Raw genomic sequence first — 19,934 nt, 5'->3', positions numbered from 1 at the left:
GTACTGAAGATTGGTCCGACATTTATAGTTTACAAAACCTTGATGAGAAAACAGCCACGTTTCATAAAAAGCTAATTGATAGATATCAAATTTGTTTCCCAGAAAAAAGGTTTAAAAGGTGCTTAAGTGATAAACTCTTTATTAATCAAACAATAAAAACACTAATTAGAACCAAATTGAAGCTGTTTAAAAATGGTAAACTCGATAAAGCCAATATACTAAGAAAATCAATTAAAAAAGAAATTCGTAAATTGGCACGATCATACTACAAACATAAGATCGAGAATTGTTCACTAATAAGCCAAAAAACTGGTATTCCGAGGTTAAAAAGCTATGCGGCAGGAGTCTTGACCAGCTTAATTTCAACATACCAGAGCCCCCTGATGTTACTGCAAATAGTCTAAACAAATTTCTCGCTTCCATTGTCCAGAGCCTTCCAGCATTGCCAATCCAATTATCAACAGGAGCCCCATCTCCCTTTTTCCCGACTGTTTCCCCGTCTGAGATTGAAAGAAGAATTGACAAACTAAGGAAGACAAGTGTTTGTCCTTTGAATATCCCGTTTCCTCTTATTGGAGCCCTTGTCTGTCCTGTTTAACGATATTACTAAGTATGGGCAAATTCCAACAATTTGGAAACAGGGTTTCATTACCCCTTTGAAAAAGAAAAACGGAAAGCCTGGCTTTGAAGGCGTTCGACCTATTACTCTTAGGCTACTCCTATTTTTTCAAAATTGTATGAAGGATTCCTTGCAGATTTGCTAAAGGGATAAAATCGTACCGCTTATTGACCTGAAGCAATTCGTAAACCTAAAATCAACTTCTACTTCCCACTACCTCGTTTCTCTTATTGACTACATCGGGAAAATCCTCGAAAAGCCTAATTCCTGGCTAAACTTAATTTCCATTGACCTTTAGAAAGCCTTTGACCTTGTTAACCACAATATTGTAATTGAGAAACTAGTAACCGAGTCCAATGTCGATCCCTTACTGGTAAAAGTGGTTGCTTCCTTTTTAACAAATAGATCGCAGGTGGTTAAATACCAGAATCATTACTCAAATCCTCTCCCTATCTACAATGGTATACCCCAAGGAACTCTCCTAGGCCCCCTTCTTTTTTCAGTCATGATTAACAGCCTCGCGAAGGAAGTTCCTGACCGTTGGAAATTTGTTGATGACCTAACGATTGTTGAAAGTTGCTTCAGAAATTTAATAAGCGACCCTATGTGTATCCTCAATGAAATTGGAAGTGAGGCTTTGGACTTTGATATGACAGTAAACCCCTCTAAGTCCATGATAATGCCGATTTGTTTCCTCAAATCCTCGCCCTGTTTTCTTAATCCTGTCCCTCCTGAAATTTATGTGTCCTCGGTTAAATTACTTGGAGTCACAATTTCTTCAAATTTAAAGTGAGATATCCACGTTAAAGACATCATCCATAAAGCTACTGCGTCTATCGCCCTCCTAAAGCTCCTAAATAAATATAGCGTCCCCCCTTCTCACTCCTTAAGGTTGTACACGGTGCCCTCACCAAAAAAGGGGGGGGGGAGAAACTAGTTGGATATTTTATTTATTTTTTCTGTGATGAAGGGGACAAAGGTTTTTTCATATCTGGAAGTAACGCAGCGAATGGGGGACAAAACTGGGATAGGCTCAGAAACAGCTCGAAGTTGTCGTAATCTGGATGGTGAGTGACGTTTGGGGAAAATACTTGTCGTCCGATGGTTCGTTATTGCATTTTTGAAAACGGAGACACAACGACAACCTCCTTCGCTCAAGGGTTTCCAAACTATCTTTTTTTAGGAGCAGAGAGTAAGGCACCTTGCCTTCTTTGAAAATTATTCGCAAGGCTCTTTTTTGGATTGATTCAATTTTGTCTGATTTTTCACGAGAGATGCCAGGGTGCCAAACTGGACAAGCATAGCATATTCAAGATGTGGGCGGACAAAAGACGTGTACAACCTTAAGGAGTGAGAAGGGGGGACGCTATATTTATTTAGGAGCTTAAGGAGGGCGATAGACGCAGTAGCTTTATGGATGATGTCTTTAACGTGGATATCCCACTTTAAATTTTAGTATAAATCCTACAATGGCAGAAGAAACAGCCGAGGAAGCGGTTCAAAGAGATAATGCCAAAAGGCTTGCGGCTAAAAGAGAAAGTAACAAAAGAAAGCGTGGCGAGGAATCACAAAAACAACGTGAAAACAGCCTTGCGACTCAAAGATAAATTACCAAAGAAAACAGGCTTGCGGCTCAAAGAGAAATTACCAGAAAAAATCATGCCGAGGAATCACAAGAACAACGTGAAAACAGGCTTGCGGCTCAAAGAGATAATGCTAAAAGAAAGCGTGCCGAGGAATCACAAGAACAACGTGAAAACAGGCTTACGGCTCAAAGAGATAATGCCAAAAGAAAGCGTGCCGAGGAATCACAAGAGCAACGTGAAAATTATCGCCTGGCATTCATGTACAGCCCAGCTTGATGATTATAGCTTGAGTAGATGTGTCCAAATCGGGACTAGGGCCTTGAAATTTAATGGTGAAATAATGGGAATGTGTTGCACCTCAGGAAAAGTTAAACTTCCTCAACTGGCTGCACCACCAGAGCCGTTGAAGACTTTGCTTACTGGAACTACGTCAAAATCTAAGCGTTTTTTTTTATTAAACATCAGAAAATATAACTCATGTTTCCAAATGACGTCGTTTGGTGCCCAAATCGAAAATCAAGATCAATTTATGCCTACTTTCAAAGTAAAAGGGCAAATTTATCATAGAGCAGGGTCCCTTCTACCATTCTCAGGTGAGAATCATAAATTTTTACAACTGTACTTCATCAGTGATAGCAATTCTGAATTGAATGCACGTTGCTAAATTTCTCCCGACGTTGAAAGGACTATCGTTTCCCAATTGCAACATCTTTTGCACGACAATAATGATTTAGTGCGCCTATTCAAAACAGCAATCGATTTGATGACTATTGATACGCATAAAATTGTTATTTCTGCTACCTCGAGATATTATTCTTCATAAGCGAAACGCTCAGTTGGTAGGATTTGCTGAAACTCATCGATGCTACGATGCCCTACAATATCCTATCATTTTTTTGGATAGAGCCGACGGCAATCACTTTAATAATAAATTGATAGATTCGTCCACTAACAAACAAACGGATAAGAAATGCGGCGCAATGAATTATTATTCCTATAAACTAATGATTCGTCACAATGAAGATAATTGTATTTTAAAATGCCGTCAATTGTTTCACCAACACATCGTTGATATGTATGGAAAGATTGAATCAGAACGTTTGCTATTTATCCGTCTGAATTAGACCAAGCTCCGCTCTGAGCAATACATTCATTTGCGAGATGCAGTTGTAAATGACGGTAATACTACTAAAGTTGGAAGATTAGCGATTTTACCTTCGTCATATGCTGGCAGTCCGCGTCATATGAATGAATATGCTCAAGAGTCGGTAAACCTGACAATCTATTTATATGCACAGAGAATGGGACAGCGAAGAATGTCGTATATTCGTAAGTTTTATGTAGTTAAAGACACATATATATATATACTAGCTGTTGGGGTGGCGCTTCGCGCCACCCCAACACATAGTTGGTGGGGCGCTTCGCGCCCCCCAAGCCCCCCCCCGCGCGCGTAAGTCGTTACGCGCATTATTAGTTACGTGCCATTGTAGTTGTGTCCCTGTGTCCCACCTGTGAATATAGATAGATTTATATATGTGTTTCAAACTACGTAAAACTTGCGAATATACAACATTCTTGGCTTTCCCATTGTCTGTGCATATACAAAGCCTTATGTACTAATAATGACGTCATATGCAAACGCTCTTTTTACAAACAAACAAACATGCATACACACAACTCGTTTTTATATAGATAGATAGATAGATAGATACAATACAAATTAACTGCGTAAAACTTGCGAATATACAACATTCTTCGCTGTCAAATTGTCGCTACATATAAATAGATTGTCAGGTTTACCGACCCTCGAACATGCAACGTACAATTGTCCATGGGAAAAACAATCAGTATTAAGATCTATACTACATTTTTCTAATGATTGACCTTGAGCTTTGTTAATGGTGATTGCAAATGCTAATCGAATTGGGAATTGCAATCTTTTAAATTGAAAAGGCAGATCCGTTGGAATCATGGGAATGCGAGGAATAAGAACAGCCTCACCCTCAAAAGGCCCTGTCAAGATTGTAGCCTCTATTAGGTTTTCCATTGTTTTTTTTACGGCAAGTCGCGTGCCATTGCAAAGCTTTGGTGAGTTGATATTTCTTAAAAGTATTATTGGTACGCCTATTTTTAGTTGTAGCACGTGTGGTGGAAACCCTGAAAGATCTATGGAATTTAAAAATTCAGATGGATAATTAACCGCTTCATTTGGTTCCAAAACTGTGTCGACTGACTTGTAAAGGACTGCCTGGTCTCGAATCTTGGTCAAAACAATATTGTTGATTTCGTGGACGTCTATATTTTTGGGTGCGAGAATCGCTCTTTCACTTAGCCATTTATTATTTTTATTATTTTTTAGAATATTCGGAAATACTTTTTCAATCAATTCATTTTTGGACGTCACTAAATTACAGAAATCAGCAGGTAGTTGTATACATCCTGAAATTGAGTCTACTGGGAGCTTTCCGTTTCCAATTGCCAGCAATTGATCTGAAAATGTTTGACCAGAGTCATCGTTTTGCAATCGGACACGCATATTTGTAGTTGATTTTAATATTTTTACGTGTGCCCATAAATTAGAATTTTTCCGGCAAGCATTCATTTCGTCTGCAGGAGTTGATCTAGGTATTATAGGTAATGTTTGCCTGAAATCTCCCGCAAGCAATATTAATGTGCTGCCAAAGGGTTTCGACTTGCCTCTCAAATCTTTCAAGCATTGATCCAGAGCCTCGAGCGATTTTTTGTGTGCCATTGTGCACTCATCCCAAATAATAAGTTTGCATTGCTGCAATACTTTACCCATCCCAGATGATTTGGAAACATTGCACGTGGGAGTTTCTGTAGAATGCAAATTCAGAGGCAATTTCAAAGCGGAATGAGCAGTTCTTCCACCAGGCAGCAATGTTGCGGCTATTCCGGACGACGCAATTGCCAACGCTATATCATTTTTTGATCGAATTGATGCCAGAATCAGTTTTATCACAAACGTTTTACCAGTACCTCCTGGCGCATCCAAAAAGAAAATTTCTCCAACGTTGTTATCGACACAATGCATTATCGTATCAAAAATGTCTTTTTGTTCCGACGTTAACTTGGAAATGTTATTTTGTACATACGACAATAGATCACTCGTACTGTAACTTTGTTCACGATCCAATTCTACACATGTAGAAACAGCAGCGATACGGTTAGGTGAAGGCATTCCCAAATCCTGAAGAGGTTTGTTTGCCATACGTAAACACAAATCTTCTATAATAACTAAAGCGTAGTTATAAATTTCTGATGTAAAATCAAAAGTCATATCTGACTTCTCTAACTGTTTTCGATGGAGTATATCTTCGGACATTTTTGACTTATATTTTCCCCATAACTCTGTAGGAGCTGATGGCGAGCAAGTTGTTAAAATGATGCCAAACAATGCACGAATTTGACTTGGGGTTGACGTTTCGCACGCGTCATTGATGCAGTTATCCCAGTGTTGGTCATTCTCCAATAAATTCAGAGCTTGGCATGCACTACGGTAAGTGTCATGTATAGTACCGTTTACAGTTCTCAAATACTCAAAGGATGTCGGACCGGGTACATTCACCAAAAGCAGGCGTAGAAAGAAGCATTCATGTTGATTGGGGTGAACAGTGTAGAGTCTTCCTATCGTGGTATCTTTGAAGATGGTAGGTTGGCCGTCGACTGACTTACCCTGTTTTCGACGTTCAAATACTTTATTTTTAGTATTCCACGTGTAATACGAAGGCACTTCAGTATACAGCAGTTTTTTTTTGCAAAAGAATCATTTTTGCAAAGCGAAAAAAAAGCTGTTAATGTTGTATCCGGTGGATTCAGGGCTCTTTGTTGCACGTTGGTTTCCGTGAAATAAACACGTTGACCATTCTGTAAATGTACCGCTAAGTGAACAACAGCTGGACTACGTTCATGTATCGGAAATGAAAGAATTCGCCAAACAGCTTCATTACTGCTTATGTGTCTTCCAGCCTGATATTGTACGATTTCGTCGAAATCTTTGACTTCGGGCTGCAAGCCAAAAACTGCCATGTCACTGCCTTTGTTGACGTATTTACATATGTATTTGATTGCCTTTACTGAGTTACAGTATTCAACGTTTATGTGTGCATTAAATGTTTTTGATAATAATGGGGAATATGGAACAACCCACTGGTTATCTACTTCGATGGTGGTACCGTTACGCTTCTTTATTATTGCTGTTTTACCGCCATCTTCAGTAGATCTTCTTCTATATTTGGGGTAACCATCATTGCCAGTAATTGTCTTTGATACTAAAAGTCGAGGATATTGCTTTGTGCACCTACCTTTGGCCATGCATGGTGAATTTTCGTTCAGTGCACCGCAAGGTCCATGTATCATATTTTTTACAATAATATCATGTAACCCCTTATCGACAATTTTATCAGGTATTTCAGCGGAAATCACATCATCAATTTCGTTCGAAGTAATTTTTTTATGTAGCCAGATTAGTATATGTGTGTGTGGCAAACCTCGTTTTTGCCATTCCACTGAGTACATCCAGCATCGCACTGACCCAAACACTTCAAGTTTTACTATGTAGTTTATCAGTGATTTCAACTTTTGCCGGAAGACACGGGCCGTAATGTCATGCCTATGAACCATCGATTGGCCTTGAAGTAAAAGCTGCAGTATCTCGTCCCAAGATTGATTACATGTAAATGTAATAAATAAATCTGGACAACCATAGAAACGAACATACGCAATAGCATCTTGAGCATATTCATGCATATGACGGGGACTGCCAGCATATGACGAAGGTAAAATTGTTAATCTTCCAACGTTTGTGGTATTACCGTCATTTATAACTGCATCTCGCAAATGAATGTATTGTTCAGAGCGGAGCTTGGTCTGATTCAGGCGGATATATAGCAAACGTTCTGATTCAATTTTAGCATACATATCAACGACAAATTGGTGAAACAATTCACGGCATTTTAAAATATAATTTTCTTCATCCTGCCGAATCATTAGTCTATAGGAATAATAATGCATTGCACTGCATTTCTTATTCATTTCTTTGTTAGTGGCTGGATTCATCAATTTAATATTAAAGTGATAGCCGTCGGCTCCATCCCAAAAAATGATAGGATATTGCAGGGCATCGTAGCATCGATGAGTTTCAGCAATTCTTAACAACTGAGCGTTTCGCTTATGAAGAATAATATCTCGAGGTAAAAACTGATCACCGACCATAACGATTGCCACTTCGTCGATAGTTGGAGCATTGTATCTACGCACATGTTGGCCAGGAGGCGTTTTGTCAGCGGAAATAACAATTTTATGCGTATCAGCAGGCATCAAATCGATGGCTGTTTTGAACAGACGCACTAAATTATTATTTTCGTGGAAAAAATGTTGCGATTGGGAAACGATTGTCCTTTCAACCTTGGGAGAAATTTCGCAACGTGCATTCAATTCAGAATTTCTATCACTGATGAAGTACAATTGTAAAAATTTATGATTCTCGCCTGAGAATGGTAGAAGGGACCCTGCTCTATGATAAATTTGCCCTTTTACTTTGAAAGTAGACATAAATTGATCTGGATTTTCGAATTGGGCTCCAAACGAAGTCATTTGGAAACATGAGTTGTATTTTCTGATTTTTGACAAAAAACGCTTAGATTCTGACGTAGTTCCAGTAAGGAAAGTCTTCAATGGCTCTGGTGGTGCAGCCAATAGAGGAAGTTTAACTTTTCCTGAGGCGCAACACATTCCCATTGTTTCACCATTGAATTTCAAGGCCTTGCAATAGGGACAAATTTTAGACATTGTCCCGATTTGAACACATCTACTCAAGCTATAATCATCGACTGGGCTGTACCTGAATGCAAAGCGATAACTTTCAGGTTGCTCTGATTCCTCGGCACGCTTTCTTTTCTTACTTTCTCTATCAGCAGCAAGCCTGATTTCTTGCTGTTCTTGTGATTCCTCGGCACACTTTCTTTTCTTACTTTCTCTATCAGCAGCAAGCCTGATTTCTTGCTGTTCTTGTGATTCCTCGGCACGCCTTCTTTTTTCACTTTCTCTTTTAGCAGCAAGTCTGCTTTCGCGTTGCTCTGGTAGTTCCTCGGCACGCTTTCTTTTCTGACTTTCTCTATCAGCAGCAAGTTTTTTGGTATAGACTCTTTGAGCATCTTCATCGGCTTTTGCCATTGTAAGTTCATCAGTCACTGTAAACTTAAACATTAATAGATTTCTACGTGAACATATGTGTCTTAAATATCTTTAATGATGTCACCGTCATAGCAAAAATGACGACAACTAACTTCATGACGTCAGTCGACACAGAAACATGACGTCACCTGATCCACAGACAGACAACTTATTTTTATATATATAGATAGATATATATATATATACTAGCTGTTGGGATGGCGCTTCGCGCCACCCCAACACCTAGTTGGTGGGGGCGCTTCGCGCCCCCCCCCCATGCCCCCCCGCACGCGTAAGTCGTTACGCGCCATATTAGTTACGCGCCATTGTAGTTGTGTCCCTATGTCCCAACTGTGATATATATATATATATATATATATATATATATATATATATATATATATATATATATATATATATATATATATATATATATATATATATATATATATATATATATATATATATATACTAGCTGTTGGGGTGGCGCTTAAAGCCACCCCAACACCTAGTTGGTGGGGCGCTTCGCGCCCCCCCAAGCCCCCCCGCGCGCGTAAGTCGTTACGCTCCATATTAGTTATGCGCCATTGTAGTTGTGTCCCTGTGTCCCACCTGTGAATATAGATAGATTTATATATGTGTTTCAAACTACGTAAAAATTGCGAATAAACAACATTCCTGGCTTTCCCATTGTCTGTGCATATACAAAGCCGTATGTACTAATAATGACGTCATATGCGAACGCTCTTTTTACAAACAAACAAACATGCATCCACACAACTCGTTTTTATATAGATAGATAGATAGATAGATACAATACAAATTATCTGCGTAAAACTTGCGAATATACAACATTCTTCGCTGTCCAATTGTCGCTGCATATAAATAGATTGTCAGGTTTACCGACCCTCGAACATGCAACGTACAATTGTCCATGGGAAAAACAATCAGTATTAAGATCTATACCACATTTTTCTAATGATTGACCTTGAGCTTTGTTAATGGTGATTGCAAATACTAATCGAATTAGGAATTGCAATCTTTTAAATTGAAAAAGCAGATCCGTTGGAATCATGGGAATGCGAGGAATAAGAACAGCCTCACCCTCATAAGGCCCTGTCAAGATTGTGGCCTCTATTAGGTTTTCCATTGTTTTTTTTTACGGCAAGTCGCATGCCATTGCAAAGCTTTGGTGGGTTGATATTTCTTAAAAGTATTATTGGTACGCCTATTTTTAGTTGTAGCACGTGTGGTGGAAACCCTGAAGGATCTATGGAATTTAAAAATTCAGATGGATAATTAACCGCTTCATTTGGTTCCAAAACTGTGTCGACTGACTTGTAAAGGACTGCCTGGTCTCGAATCTTGGTCAAAACAATATTGTTGATTTCGTGGACGTCTATATTTTTGGGTGCGAGAATCGCTCTTTCACTTAGCCATTTATTATTTTTATAATTTTTTAGAATATTCGGAAATACTTTTTCAATCAATTCATTTTTGGACGTCACTAAATTACAGAAATCAGCAGGTAGTTGTATACGTCCTGAAATTGAGTCTACTGTTTGACCAGAGTCATCGTTTTGCAATCGGACACGCATATTTGTAGTTAATTTTAATATTTTTACGTGTGCCCATAAATTAGAATTTTTTAGGCAAGCATTCATTTCGTCTGCAGGAGTTAAACTACGTAAAAATTGCGAATATACAACATTCTTGGCTTTCCCATTGTCTCTGCATATACAAAGCCGTATGTACTAATAATGACATCATATGCAAACGCTCTTTTTACAAACAAACAAACATGCATACACACAACTCGTTTTTATATAGATAGATAGATAGATAGATACAATACAAATTATCTGCGTAAAACTTGCGAATATACAACATTCTTCGCTGTCCAATTGTCGCTGCATATAAATAGATTGTCAGGTTTACCGACCCTCGAACATGCAACGTACAATTGTCCATGGGAAAAACAATCAGTATTAAGATCTATACCACATTTTTCTAATGATTGACCTTGAGCTTTGTTAATGGTGATTGCAAATGCTAATCGAATTGGGAATTGCAATCTTTTAAATTGAAAAGGCAGATCCGTTGGAATCATGGGAATGCGAGGAATAAGAACAGCCTCACCCTCAAAAGGCCCTGTCAAGATTGTGGCCTCTATTAGGTTTTCCATTGTTTTTTTTACGGCAAGTCGAGTGCCATTGCAAAGCTTTGGTGGGTTTATATTTCTTAAAAGTATTATTGGTACGCCTATTTTTAGTTGTAGCACGTGTGGTGGAAACCCTGAAAGATCTATGGAATTTAAAAATTCAGATGGATAATTAACCGCTTCATTTGGTTCCAAAACTGTGTCGACTGACTTGTAAAGGACTGCCTGGTCTCGAATCTTGGTCAAAACAATATTGTTGATTTCGTGGACGTCTATATTTTTGGGTGCGAGAATCGCTCTTTCACTTAGCCATTTATTATTTTTATAATTTTTTAGAATATTCGGAAATACTTTTTCAATCAATTCATTTTTGGACGTCACTAAATTACAGAAATCAGCAGGTAGTTGTATACGTCCTGAAATTGAGTCTACTGGGAGCTTTCCGTTTCCAATTGTCAGCAATTGATCTGAAAATGTTTGACCAGAGTCATCGTTTTGCAATCGGACACGCATATTTGTAGTTAATTTTAATATTTTTACGTGTGCCCATAAATTAGAATTTTTCAGGCAAGCATTCATTCGTCTTCAATGGCTCTGGTGGTGCAGCCAATAGAGGAAGTTTAACTTTTCCTGAGGCGCAACACATTCCCATTGTTTCACCATTGAATTTCAAGGCCTTGCAATAGGGACAAATTTTAGACATTGTCCCGATTTGAACACATCTACTCAAGCTATAATCATCGACTGGGTTGTACCTGAATGCCAGGCGATAACTTTCAGGTTGCTCTGATTCCTCGGCACGCTTTCTTTTCTTACTTTCTCTATCAGCAGCAAGCCTGATTTCTTGCTGTTCTTGTGATTCCTCGGCACGCTTTCTTTTCTTACTTTCTCTATCAGCAGCAAGCCTGATTTCTTGCTGTTCTTGTAATTCCTCGGCACGCCTTCTTTTTTCACTTTCTCTTTTAGCAGCAAGTCTGCTTCCGCGTTGCTCTGGTAGTTCCTCGGCACGCTTTCTGTTCTTTTTTTCTCTATCAGCCTCAAGCCTGTTTCCTTGCTGTTCTTTTGATTCCTCGGCACGCTTTCTGTTCTTTCTTTCTCTATCAGCCTCAAGCCTGTTTCCTTGCTGTTCTTTTGATTCCTCGGCACGCTTTCTGTTCTTTCTTTCTCTATCAGCCTCAAGCCTGTTTCCTTGCTGTTCTTTTGATTCCTCGGCACGCTTTCTTTTCTGACTTTCTCTATCAGCAGCAAGTTTTTTGGCATAGACTCTTTGAGCATCTTCATCGGCTTTTGCCATGGTAAAGTTCATCAGTCATTGTAAACTTAAACATTAATAGATTTATACGTGAACATATGTCTTAAATATCTTGAATGACGTCACCGTCAAAGCGAAAATGACGACAAGTAATTTCATGACGTCAGTCAACACAGAAACATGACGTCACCTGATCCACAGACAGACACACAGACAGAAAACTTATATATATATATATATATATATATATATATATATATATATATATATATATATATATATATATATATATATATATATATATATATATATATATATATATATATATATATATAGATATATATATATATATATATATATATATATATATATATATATATATATATATATATATATATATATATGTTTTTAACTACGTAAAACTTGCTAATATACAACATTCTTTGCTGTCCCATCGTCTGTGCATATAAATAGATTGTCAGGTTTACCGACTCTTGAACATGCAACGCATAATGGTCCATGGGAAAACAATCCGTATTCAGATCTATACCTCATGATTCTATTGATTGCCCTTGAGCTTTGTTGATGGTGATTGCTAATCGACCATTTCCCAAAAATAATAATTTAGTGCTTCTGCTTAAAAACAGCAATCGAATTGATGCCTCCTGATACGCAACTATCAACAAAGTGGCAATCGTTGTGGTCGGTGATCAGTTCTTACCTCGAGATAATATTCTTTATAGGCGAAACAATCAGTTGACAAGAATTGCTTAAACTCATCGATGCTACGATACCCTACAATATCCTGACGAATATAAATGACGCCCGGGACACTCAAATAGAAATCACAGACTGGGACACCGGGACACAAATGACGACGGGGACACAGGGAATATAAATGACGACCCGGACACAGGGACACAACTACAACGGGGACGCCGGGGGGCACAGGGGGATATATAAATGACGACAGCAACAAAGGAAATGGTCGATTAGCAATCACCATCAACAAAGCTCAAGGGCAATCAATAGAATCATGAGGTATAGATCTGAATACGGACTGTTTTCCCATGGACCATTATGCGTTGCATGTTCAAGAGTCGGTAAACCTGGCAATCTATTTATATGCACAGACGATGGGACAGCAAAGAATGTTGTATATTCGCAAGTTTTACGTAGTTAAAAACACATATATATATATATATATATATATATATATATATATATATATATATATATATATATATATATATATATGTATATACATATCTATATTCACAGGTGGGACATAGGGACACAACTACAATGGCGCGTAACTAATATGGCGCGTAACGATTTACGCGCGCGGGGGGGCTTGGGGGGGGGGCGCGAAGCGCCCCCACCAACTAGGTGTTGGGATGGCGCGAAGCGCCACCCCAACAGCTAGTATATATATATATATATATATATATATATATATATATATATATATATATATATATATATATATATATATTTATATATATATATATATATATTCACAGGTGAGACAAAGGGACACAACTACAATGGCGTGTAACGACTTACGCGCGCGGGGAGGGGGCTTGGGCAGGTGCGCGAACAGCTAGTTTATATATATATATAGATAGATAGATAGACAGATTGGCTATGGGTCAGGTAGTGACGATAATCCTTTGCCAAATATTAGTGATAGGTTCAATCCAAAAAGAGGTCCTCACACCTTGAAATCTGAATCAATTTTTTTTTCAATGCAAAATTCGTGTATGTATTGCATTGTAGAAAAAAGACATACAAAATTCCACAGTCTAACGACCGACCTCGTTCTTGGTTGGAACTGGACGGTAACAGCTTTCAAAAAATCTTCTAAAATGAGAATATCCAAGGCAAGTTTCAGCTGAACGCCATTTAGCAGCCAATCTTTTTTTAGGAATCCATGATATTCTTTTTCATCTTCTTCCGTGAAATAATTTCTTACAATCTCTCGTAAACATTCTTCATTCTCCAGATTTTCAGCTATTCCTGCTTTCACCTCTTCTTCAAGCTGTTCAAGTTTGTCTTTCTTTTTTAGAATTTCTTCACTCTCTGATGATATATCTTGGGACACAATTTTGGCATTTAAAAGTGCTTGGTACGTTCGTTGCAAAACAGTTTGAACAACCTTTGTAAACTCAACCTTATTGAGGGTTGGATTACAATAATGCTTTTTAACATAAAAAGCATTGTTCTTTCTATAGTCATACTGGACCACAAAACCTTTCCGAACGAGCTGAGCTACCCTTCGGTTCACATCCGACTTTGAGAGGATCATCTTTGTATACAGAGTTTCTTGGCTTACTAGGCCATATTCTTCAGTTGCACAGAACAATCGCAGAGAATGCTTTCCTAGTGTGAGAACAGCGCATTCAACAATGGCTCGAGCTAGCTTTTCAAGGATTTTCGTATGACCTGCTGTATATGTTCCTTCAACTGCTCCTTCAACCCTTTGAATGAAACCATTTTCAGCAAGAATTTGCAAATACCCATTTACAAATTTCGATTCTGTCACACAATGTCTTCGCTGAGCTTGGGATACTACTTCCTCGTTCTTCAAATTCAAGAACTTTCCTTTCTCAGCCAGGGCATCTACAAGGTTCAAAAATAGACCCAGTACTTCTGCCGCATTCGAGTCGATTAATGACTGGGCAGCATCTTGGACTAAATCATTCCTAAGGTCTTGGCCCAGTTTTTTTAGGTTGACAGTCCACAGTTTCTTCCGATCTGGCAACTCTGGTAGCTCGGTAGCCTCTTCTGATAAAGCTTTGGCAATTTTTTGCTGCGTTTCAAGACTGAGAGAAGGCAATGAAAGAGAAACTGCTCCTTGTTCTGACGAATCAAATGGTTCAACTGGAATGATATATTTTTCCACTACTAATTCAGTAAAACAATCCAAAACTTCTTGAACTGACGCATGAGACTCCCCGACTTTTAAGAACGAGATGGCATGAAATAGAGCGGAAGACATGGAGTCACGACCTCTAGTAAATAGCTCCTGCAAAACCACTCCATGGACTTTGCCACTCTTTCTATCTAGTAGTCGTAAAAATTTTGGGAATAAAAGTATACACAAAATTTTTTCTTCATCTAAAAGGAATTCCAATATCTCGGGATTCCTTTCTGACTTCACAATTATTAAGAGTTGATGTTGATACAAAGTTGCCAAACATTGGCTAAGCTCCTTTGGTGAGAGTTTTAAAGTCCTTGAATTCTCTATCAAATTCTTGAAATGTGAATAAGGGCTTCTGAACAAACACAACGCCACTTCTGCAACTTGAGGTCCAAACACTTCTTTTAATATGACCCTATAGAGGACTTTCTTTGCATAAATCATTTTTTCTCTCAATCTCAGCTTACAAAGTCAAACTCCAACACATGTTCAACTTTTAATATGTTTGCTTAAAGATTTTAAGCTTAGCCAATTTTTGCATAAATTGTCAGGTATTTTACTAGTTTGAATTAAAACAATAGAATTATTGCTCAGACACCATAAATATTTTTGCGCTTTATATAATAATTTTAGCGATTCTGAACTGAACTTAAAAAAATTTTCAACCTTTTTTTCGTGTCATAAATACTTTCCATCTGTAATGTTGTATACGTCATAGTTATAAAAACGAAATATTCACTATTATGGTTGGGGGGGATCACATAATTCATCAAAATTTTGGTTTATGAATTATTGCAATCTATTGTCAAAATATATGCAATATTTTTGCAATTACCCCTTTTTTCTCTTTAAGCAATTTAATATAAACTTTTCCATATATGAAAATCTTCAATTTTTACACATAAGTGTGACAAGTGTGACAGAGTCATTGCAATACTGATGTATGTAAAAGTGGCGTCACTCACATATATACTTTTTTTCCATTGTTTTTATCGAACAAATAAAAAACAGAATAATTTCAAATTGTCAGGTATTTTACTAGTTTGAATTAAAAAATTGAAATTATCGCTCAGACACCGTAAATATTTTTGCAATTCATACAATAGCTTTAGCGATTCTGAACTGAACTTAAAAAAAATTTTACTTGTTTTCAAGTCCTAAATACTTTTTCTACTAAGCTTCAAAATGAAAATCTTCAATTTTTACACGTAAGTGTGACAAGTGTCGTGAAGTCGTTGTAATTTTAACTACATAACGTCATTTGCAAAAACCAAAATTAAGGCTCTCAAACAATCTTCTCAAACTTCTGACCTATCTAAATCGATTTTTTAGGGCAGAATATTTCAAGATGCCAATTTTCCCGAAAAAATATGGAGCTGTTTTAGAGGAAAAATACATACAAAAAAATATTGCTCGTTTATAAAGATAGTACAATATAATAATATCTTAGAGTAGTAAGTATCGTCATTGTTTTCCCTACAAATATCAAGCTTGTGTCTCTTTAATTACCACACTCACTCTAATCTCTTTTTCAAAAACATTCGAATTTAAATTTTCTCAAATATTTCGGTGTTTTCCCCCTTTCTAAAATTACACTCATGATCAACAGAACTGTCTCTAACTCCTTACAAAACAAACCTTAACCACTTTCAAATTGTCGAAATTTTTCAATCTTTTCTTAATCCTTTATTTGAACTGCATAAAATATAACTTATATTTTTAGAACAAAATGTTTAATATATTTCCAAAATCTTGTGTCTATTTCTCTTAAACACTTTAGCTCTGAAACACGTATCACTATTTGAGGTGTTGTTGCCATCTTTAACCGTCTTTTAAAGATGGCGATGAGGTCTCAAATAGTGATAAGAAAAGTGTTTTTTAGAGTAATAGATAGAAGATTTTGGAAATATATTAAACAGACATAAGGATAGAAACTAGGCATTCACAGTTCTTTTTAAAATAGGATTTGTTTTTGCTACTATAAATACATAAAAATATTTTTAATACTATTTGCTTATAAAACTTCATATGAACAAAACAAAATAGATAAATTAATAACGCAGTAACGATCACAACACTGTGGTAAAAATTGGAGTAGAGCAGAATTAAATAAAAAACAGAGCGACGTTAGCCATCTTCGCTAATCCTTTTCTTTTTCGAGGGTTAAGGGCAACATACGTTGTTAAGTGGTATTAATCATTTTGACCTGTACAGTATCGTGTCAAAAACAGCAATATTCAATAGCTTTGCTTAACTCAAAAGTAGCCTGTGAATGTTTAGAAGAGGTTAAAAAATATACCGAGATTACCTTAAACTCGTCTTCTTCCCCGATCAATTTAAGTCTTAATTCAACTTCCTGTAAAGGAATATTTCGGACATGTGCGGTTTCTCCAGATATTCGCGCATCTAAATCACGGAGGGCACTTTGAATCCATTTTTCTGCAGTAAGTGTCTCAGAGATCCCCTATAAAATCCAAAAATAAATTTAAATATTCAAATAGGTATTCTTCCTTAGCTGATTCAACAAACTGACAATTTGAGTTTTAAAATAGCGCCCACAGCTACAATAGAATAATTATTTAATGTTATTGTACTATCAGTCCATGTATCCGCAAGTATCAACTTTGAACAAACAATACATAATTTTCTTCCTGAAATTAATAAGGCTGTAAAACGATACCAAAACGTAATCTCTTCCGCGGTAACTTGAATACACATGTTATCAGCAGATTGGTAAAGAGCAACGGGAGCGTTGAGAAAAAAAATATGGTCAAAGATGTTAATGAGGAACAAGGCTGGTTCAATTTGGCTGATTCAGCCAGCTAAAAAAAACTTATGATACCAAACACCCCTTTCCTACACAGGCCCTCTTACGATCTATCATGGAGGTCTAGGGCCAAGGGATCATCTTCTCAACTAGACTACACAATCGTACCTTTCCACTGAAGATGGTCAATGAAGAAGTGGAAAGCTGATAGATCACCCATCACGGAACACACCAACCCTGATTAAACGTCAATTTATATTAGTTAAGCAGCAACTAAACAAACAGAGCCCTCTAGATGATTAATTATTCCCTTCTTAAATGCCCGGCATCAGTGAAGCAATTCCGTTTCAAGCTCTCAGGCCGCTTCACTGTCTTAAAAGAAAAACATCATAACAAATCACCAGGATACAAGGACTCTAATACAATAGTTGATGTGGACAAGCAGAAGTTGACAAATATGTTCCAAGATGTAGCAGATGAAAGTGACGCGAGAAAAGTAAAGAGAGAAAGTAAAGCAAAAAACGGAGACAGTTGATGTCTGAAGAGATTATCCACATTGCAACAAAGATAAACATGTCACCATCACACCATTAAGCCAAATTTAAGCGTCCCATCAACTGATTATATTTGTAGGAATTTGTTGTTGATTGCAATTTGGAACGGAAGATGATCAGTGAAAACATACCGTTTATAACAGCAAGACACCTGGGTCTACTTGAAGAATTTCGTAATTTATCACTTTCTGTGTTAAAGAACATTTATGGTTCATCTATCCGTTATATTGCAGATGTGTGTGCTCTTAAGGCAAGTAACTTCTACCCTAATTACAGAAGAATCCAGACAATTCAGAATACAAAAATTTACCTTCTGGCAAAATATACTAATTTTAGTGATAAACTTACTTGTTATTGCTAAGAAAATAAGTTACCATCACGTCATTAAGCCAAATCTAAGCGTCCCATCAACAGATTGTATTTATAGGAATTTGTTGTTGATTGCCCTTTAAAATGAAAGATGATCAGTGAAAACATACCGTTTATAACAGCAAGACACCTGGGTCTACTTGAAGAATTTCGTACTTTATCACTTTCTGTGTTAAAGAACATTTAGGGTTCATCTATCCATTCTTATATTGTATATATGTGTGCTCTTTGGGCAAGTAACTTTTACGCTAATTGCAAAAAAAATTAAGACAATTCAGGATACATAAATTTGTCTCCTGGTGAAATGTGCTAATTTTATTGACACACACTTGTTATTGCTGTTTTAAAATCGTCAATGTTGGTCAGCTACGACATTCCCAGTTATTAAAACTACTATATCAATCTTTGAATGATGTTGCACTAGCATATTTCGTGGACGTATATAGATATGCAGAAGCTCCTAAGCTGCCAGCTGCCAGTAGCAGAATTCCACAAGCTGTCAAAACTTTAGCAGCACAACTTTTTGACAGCTTTGCTTCGAGGCAAATGTATTTTTATGTGTATAATTTGCAGAAAAGTAAGTATAGCTTCAGAAATATCAATAGTTTTCTGAATCATAATTTATTCAAGAGAATGGTCAAATTCTATTTTTTAAAAAAGGAAACAAGTGTGATAAGAGGAAAGGGTATTTATTTATTTAGTATTTAATAGCAATTATTTTGTTTTTTTTCACCCCCCCCAAAGATTTTTTTGTAGGGGAAAAAAGTGAAGAAATGATTTAGCATATTCATGGTGGTTTGAACTGCAGCCACAGTCAGGACTCTTTTGTCTTAAGAGTGGCCGTTAATGGTAAATTGTTTGTTTAATTTATATATTTTGGATGAAAATAAAAAATGTCAATGTCTATGTCTATGTCTAATTAACAACATGATCTAATTCAGCGGCAAGTCATATACCAGCTATAAATATCATACTCCATAATTTTCTAGGTACCATTTTATCAGAAGTACTGTATCATATTTACTTTAGTACTGCTAGTGGAGTATAGTATTGAAAGTTTGAAGTATACTATATATAGCTTACTGCTCTTACTTTATGGATGGAATTATACACTATAATGTTTTTGGTATTTTAAAACTAATGCACACCCAACTGCATACTTGATACTCATTGATCACTATACAACAACTTAAAAAGCACCAGTTTATTTTCTGAGAGAACAATACTGATAGGCGGCCGTGCAGTCACTTGCATTATGAAGCTGCGATATTCATTTTACCCTAATCTAATCCCTAAACTAAACAAAGAATTGCTGCTACATTGTATTGTGGCTGTTTTAGGCTTTTAATCTTCCATGCTCCAGCTTTCCCATTGCCTGCTTTGACTCTACTACCAACACCTTGATAGCTATCAGCCCTTTTAAGATTCTTTCAACTGATGAATAAATTGTTTTCAGAAAATCTGAGTATTTGTGCAAGATTTGGACAAAAATATCCCTTTCAGTTGAC

The 19,934-nt window shown here is 36.9% G+C and overlaps 2 protein-coding genes across 4 annotated transcripts in view; both read right to left on the bottom strand.

Moving 5' to 3' along the window:
• LOC136030356 (alanine--tRNA ligase, cytoplasmic-like) overlaps positions 1–19,934 on the bottom strand; it is a 99,232-nt gene that overhangs the window by 11,234 nt on the left and 68,064 nt on the right. For all 3 annotated transcript variants that reach the window (XM_065709274.1, XM_065709275.1, XM_065709276.1), the window contains one exon: positions 17,045–17,200. In XM_065709274.1, the coding sequence (XP_065565346.1) occupies positions 17,045–17,200 (156 nt within the window). The remainder of the gene's footprint in view (positions 1–17,044; positions 17,201–19,934) is intronic.
• LOC136030572 (uncharacterized) lies at positions 13,528–15,180 on the bottom strand. Its single transcript, XM_065709645.1, has one exon. The coding sequence runs from the start codon at positions 15,178–15,180 to the stop codon at positions 13,528–13,530; it is 1,653 nt and encodes a 550-aa protein (XP_065565717.1).

The sequence above is a fragment of the Artemia franciscana genome, chromosome 8 (assembly GCF_032884065.1).
Source record: "Artemia franciscana chromosome 8, ASM3288406v1, whole genome shotgun sequence".
Lineage (NCBI taxonomy): Eukaryota > Metazoa > Arthropoda > Branchiopoda > Anostraca > Artemiidae > Artemia > Artemia franciscana.
The sequence above is the reverse complement of the archived record's forward strand: the minus strand, read 5'-3'. Positions and strand labels throughout refer to the sequence as shown.

Excerpts from the sequence above, each read along its gene's own strand:
- LOC136030572 (XM_065709645.1), bottom strand. The coding sequence starts at position 15,180 with ATGATTTATGCAAAGAAAGTCCTCTATAGGGTCATATTAAAAGAAGTG.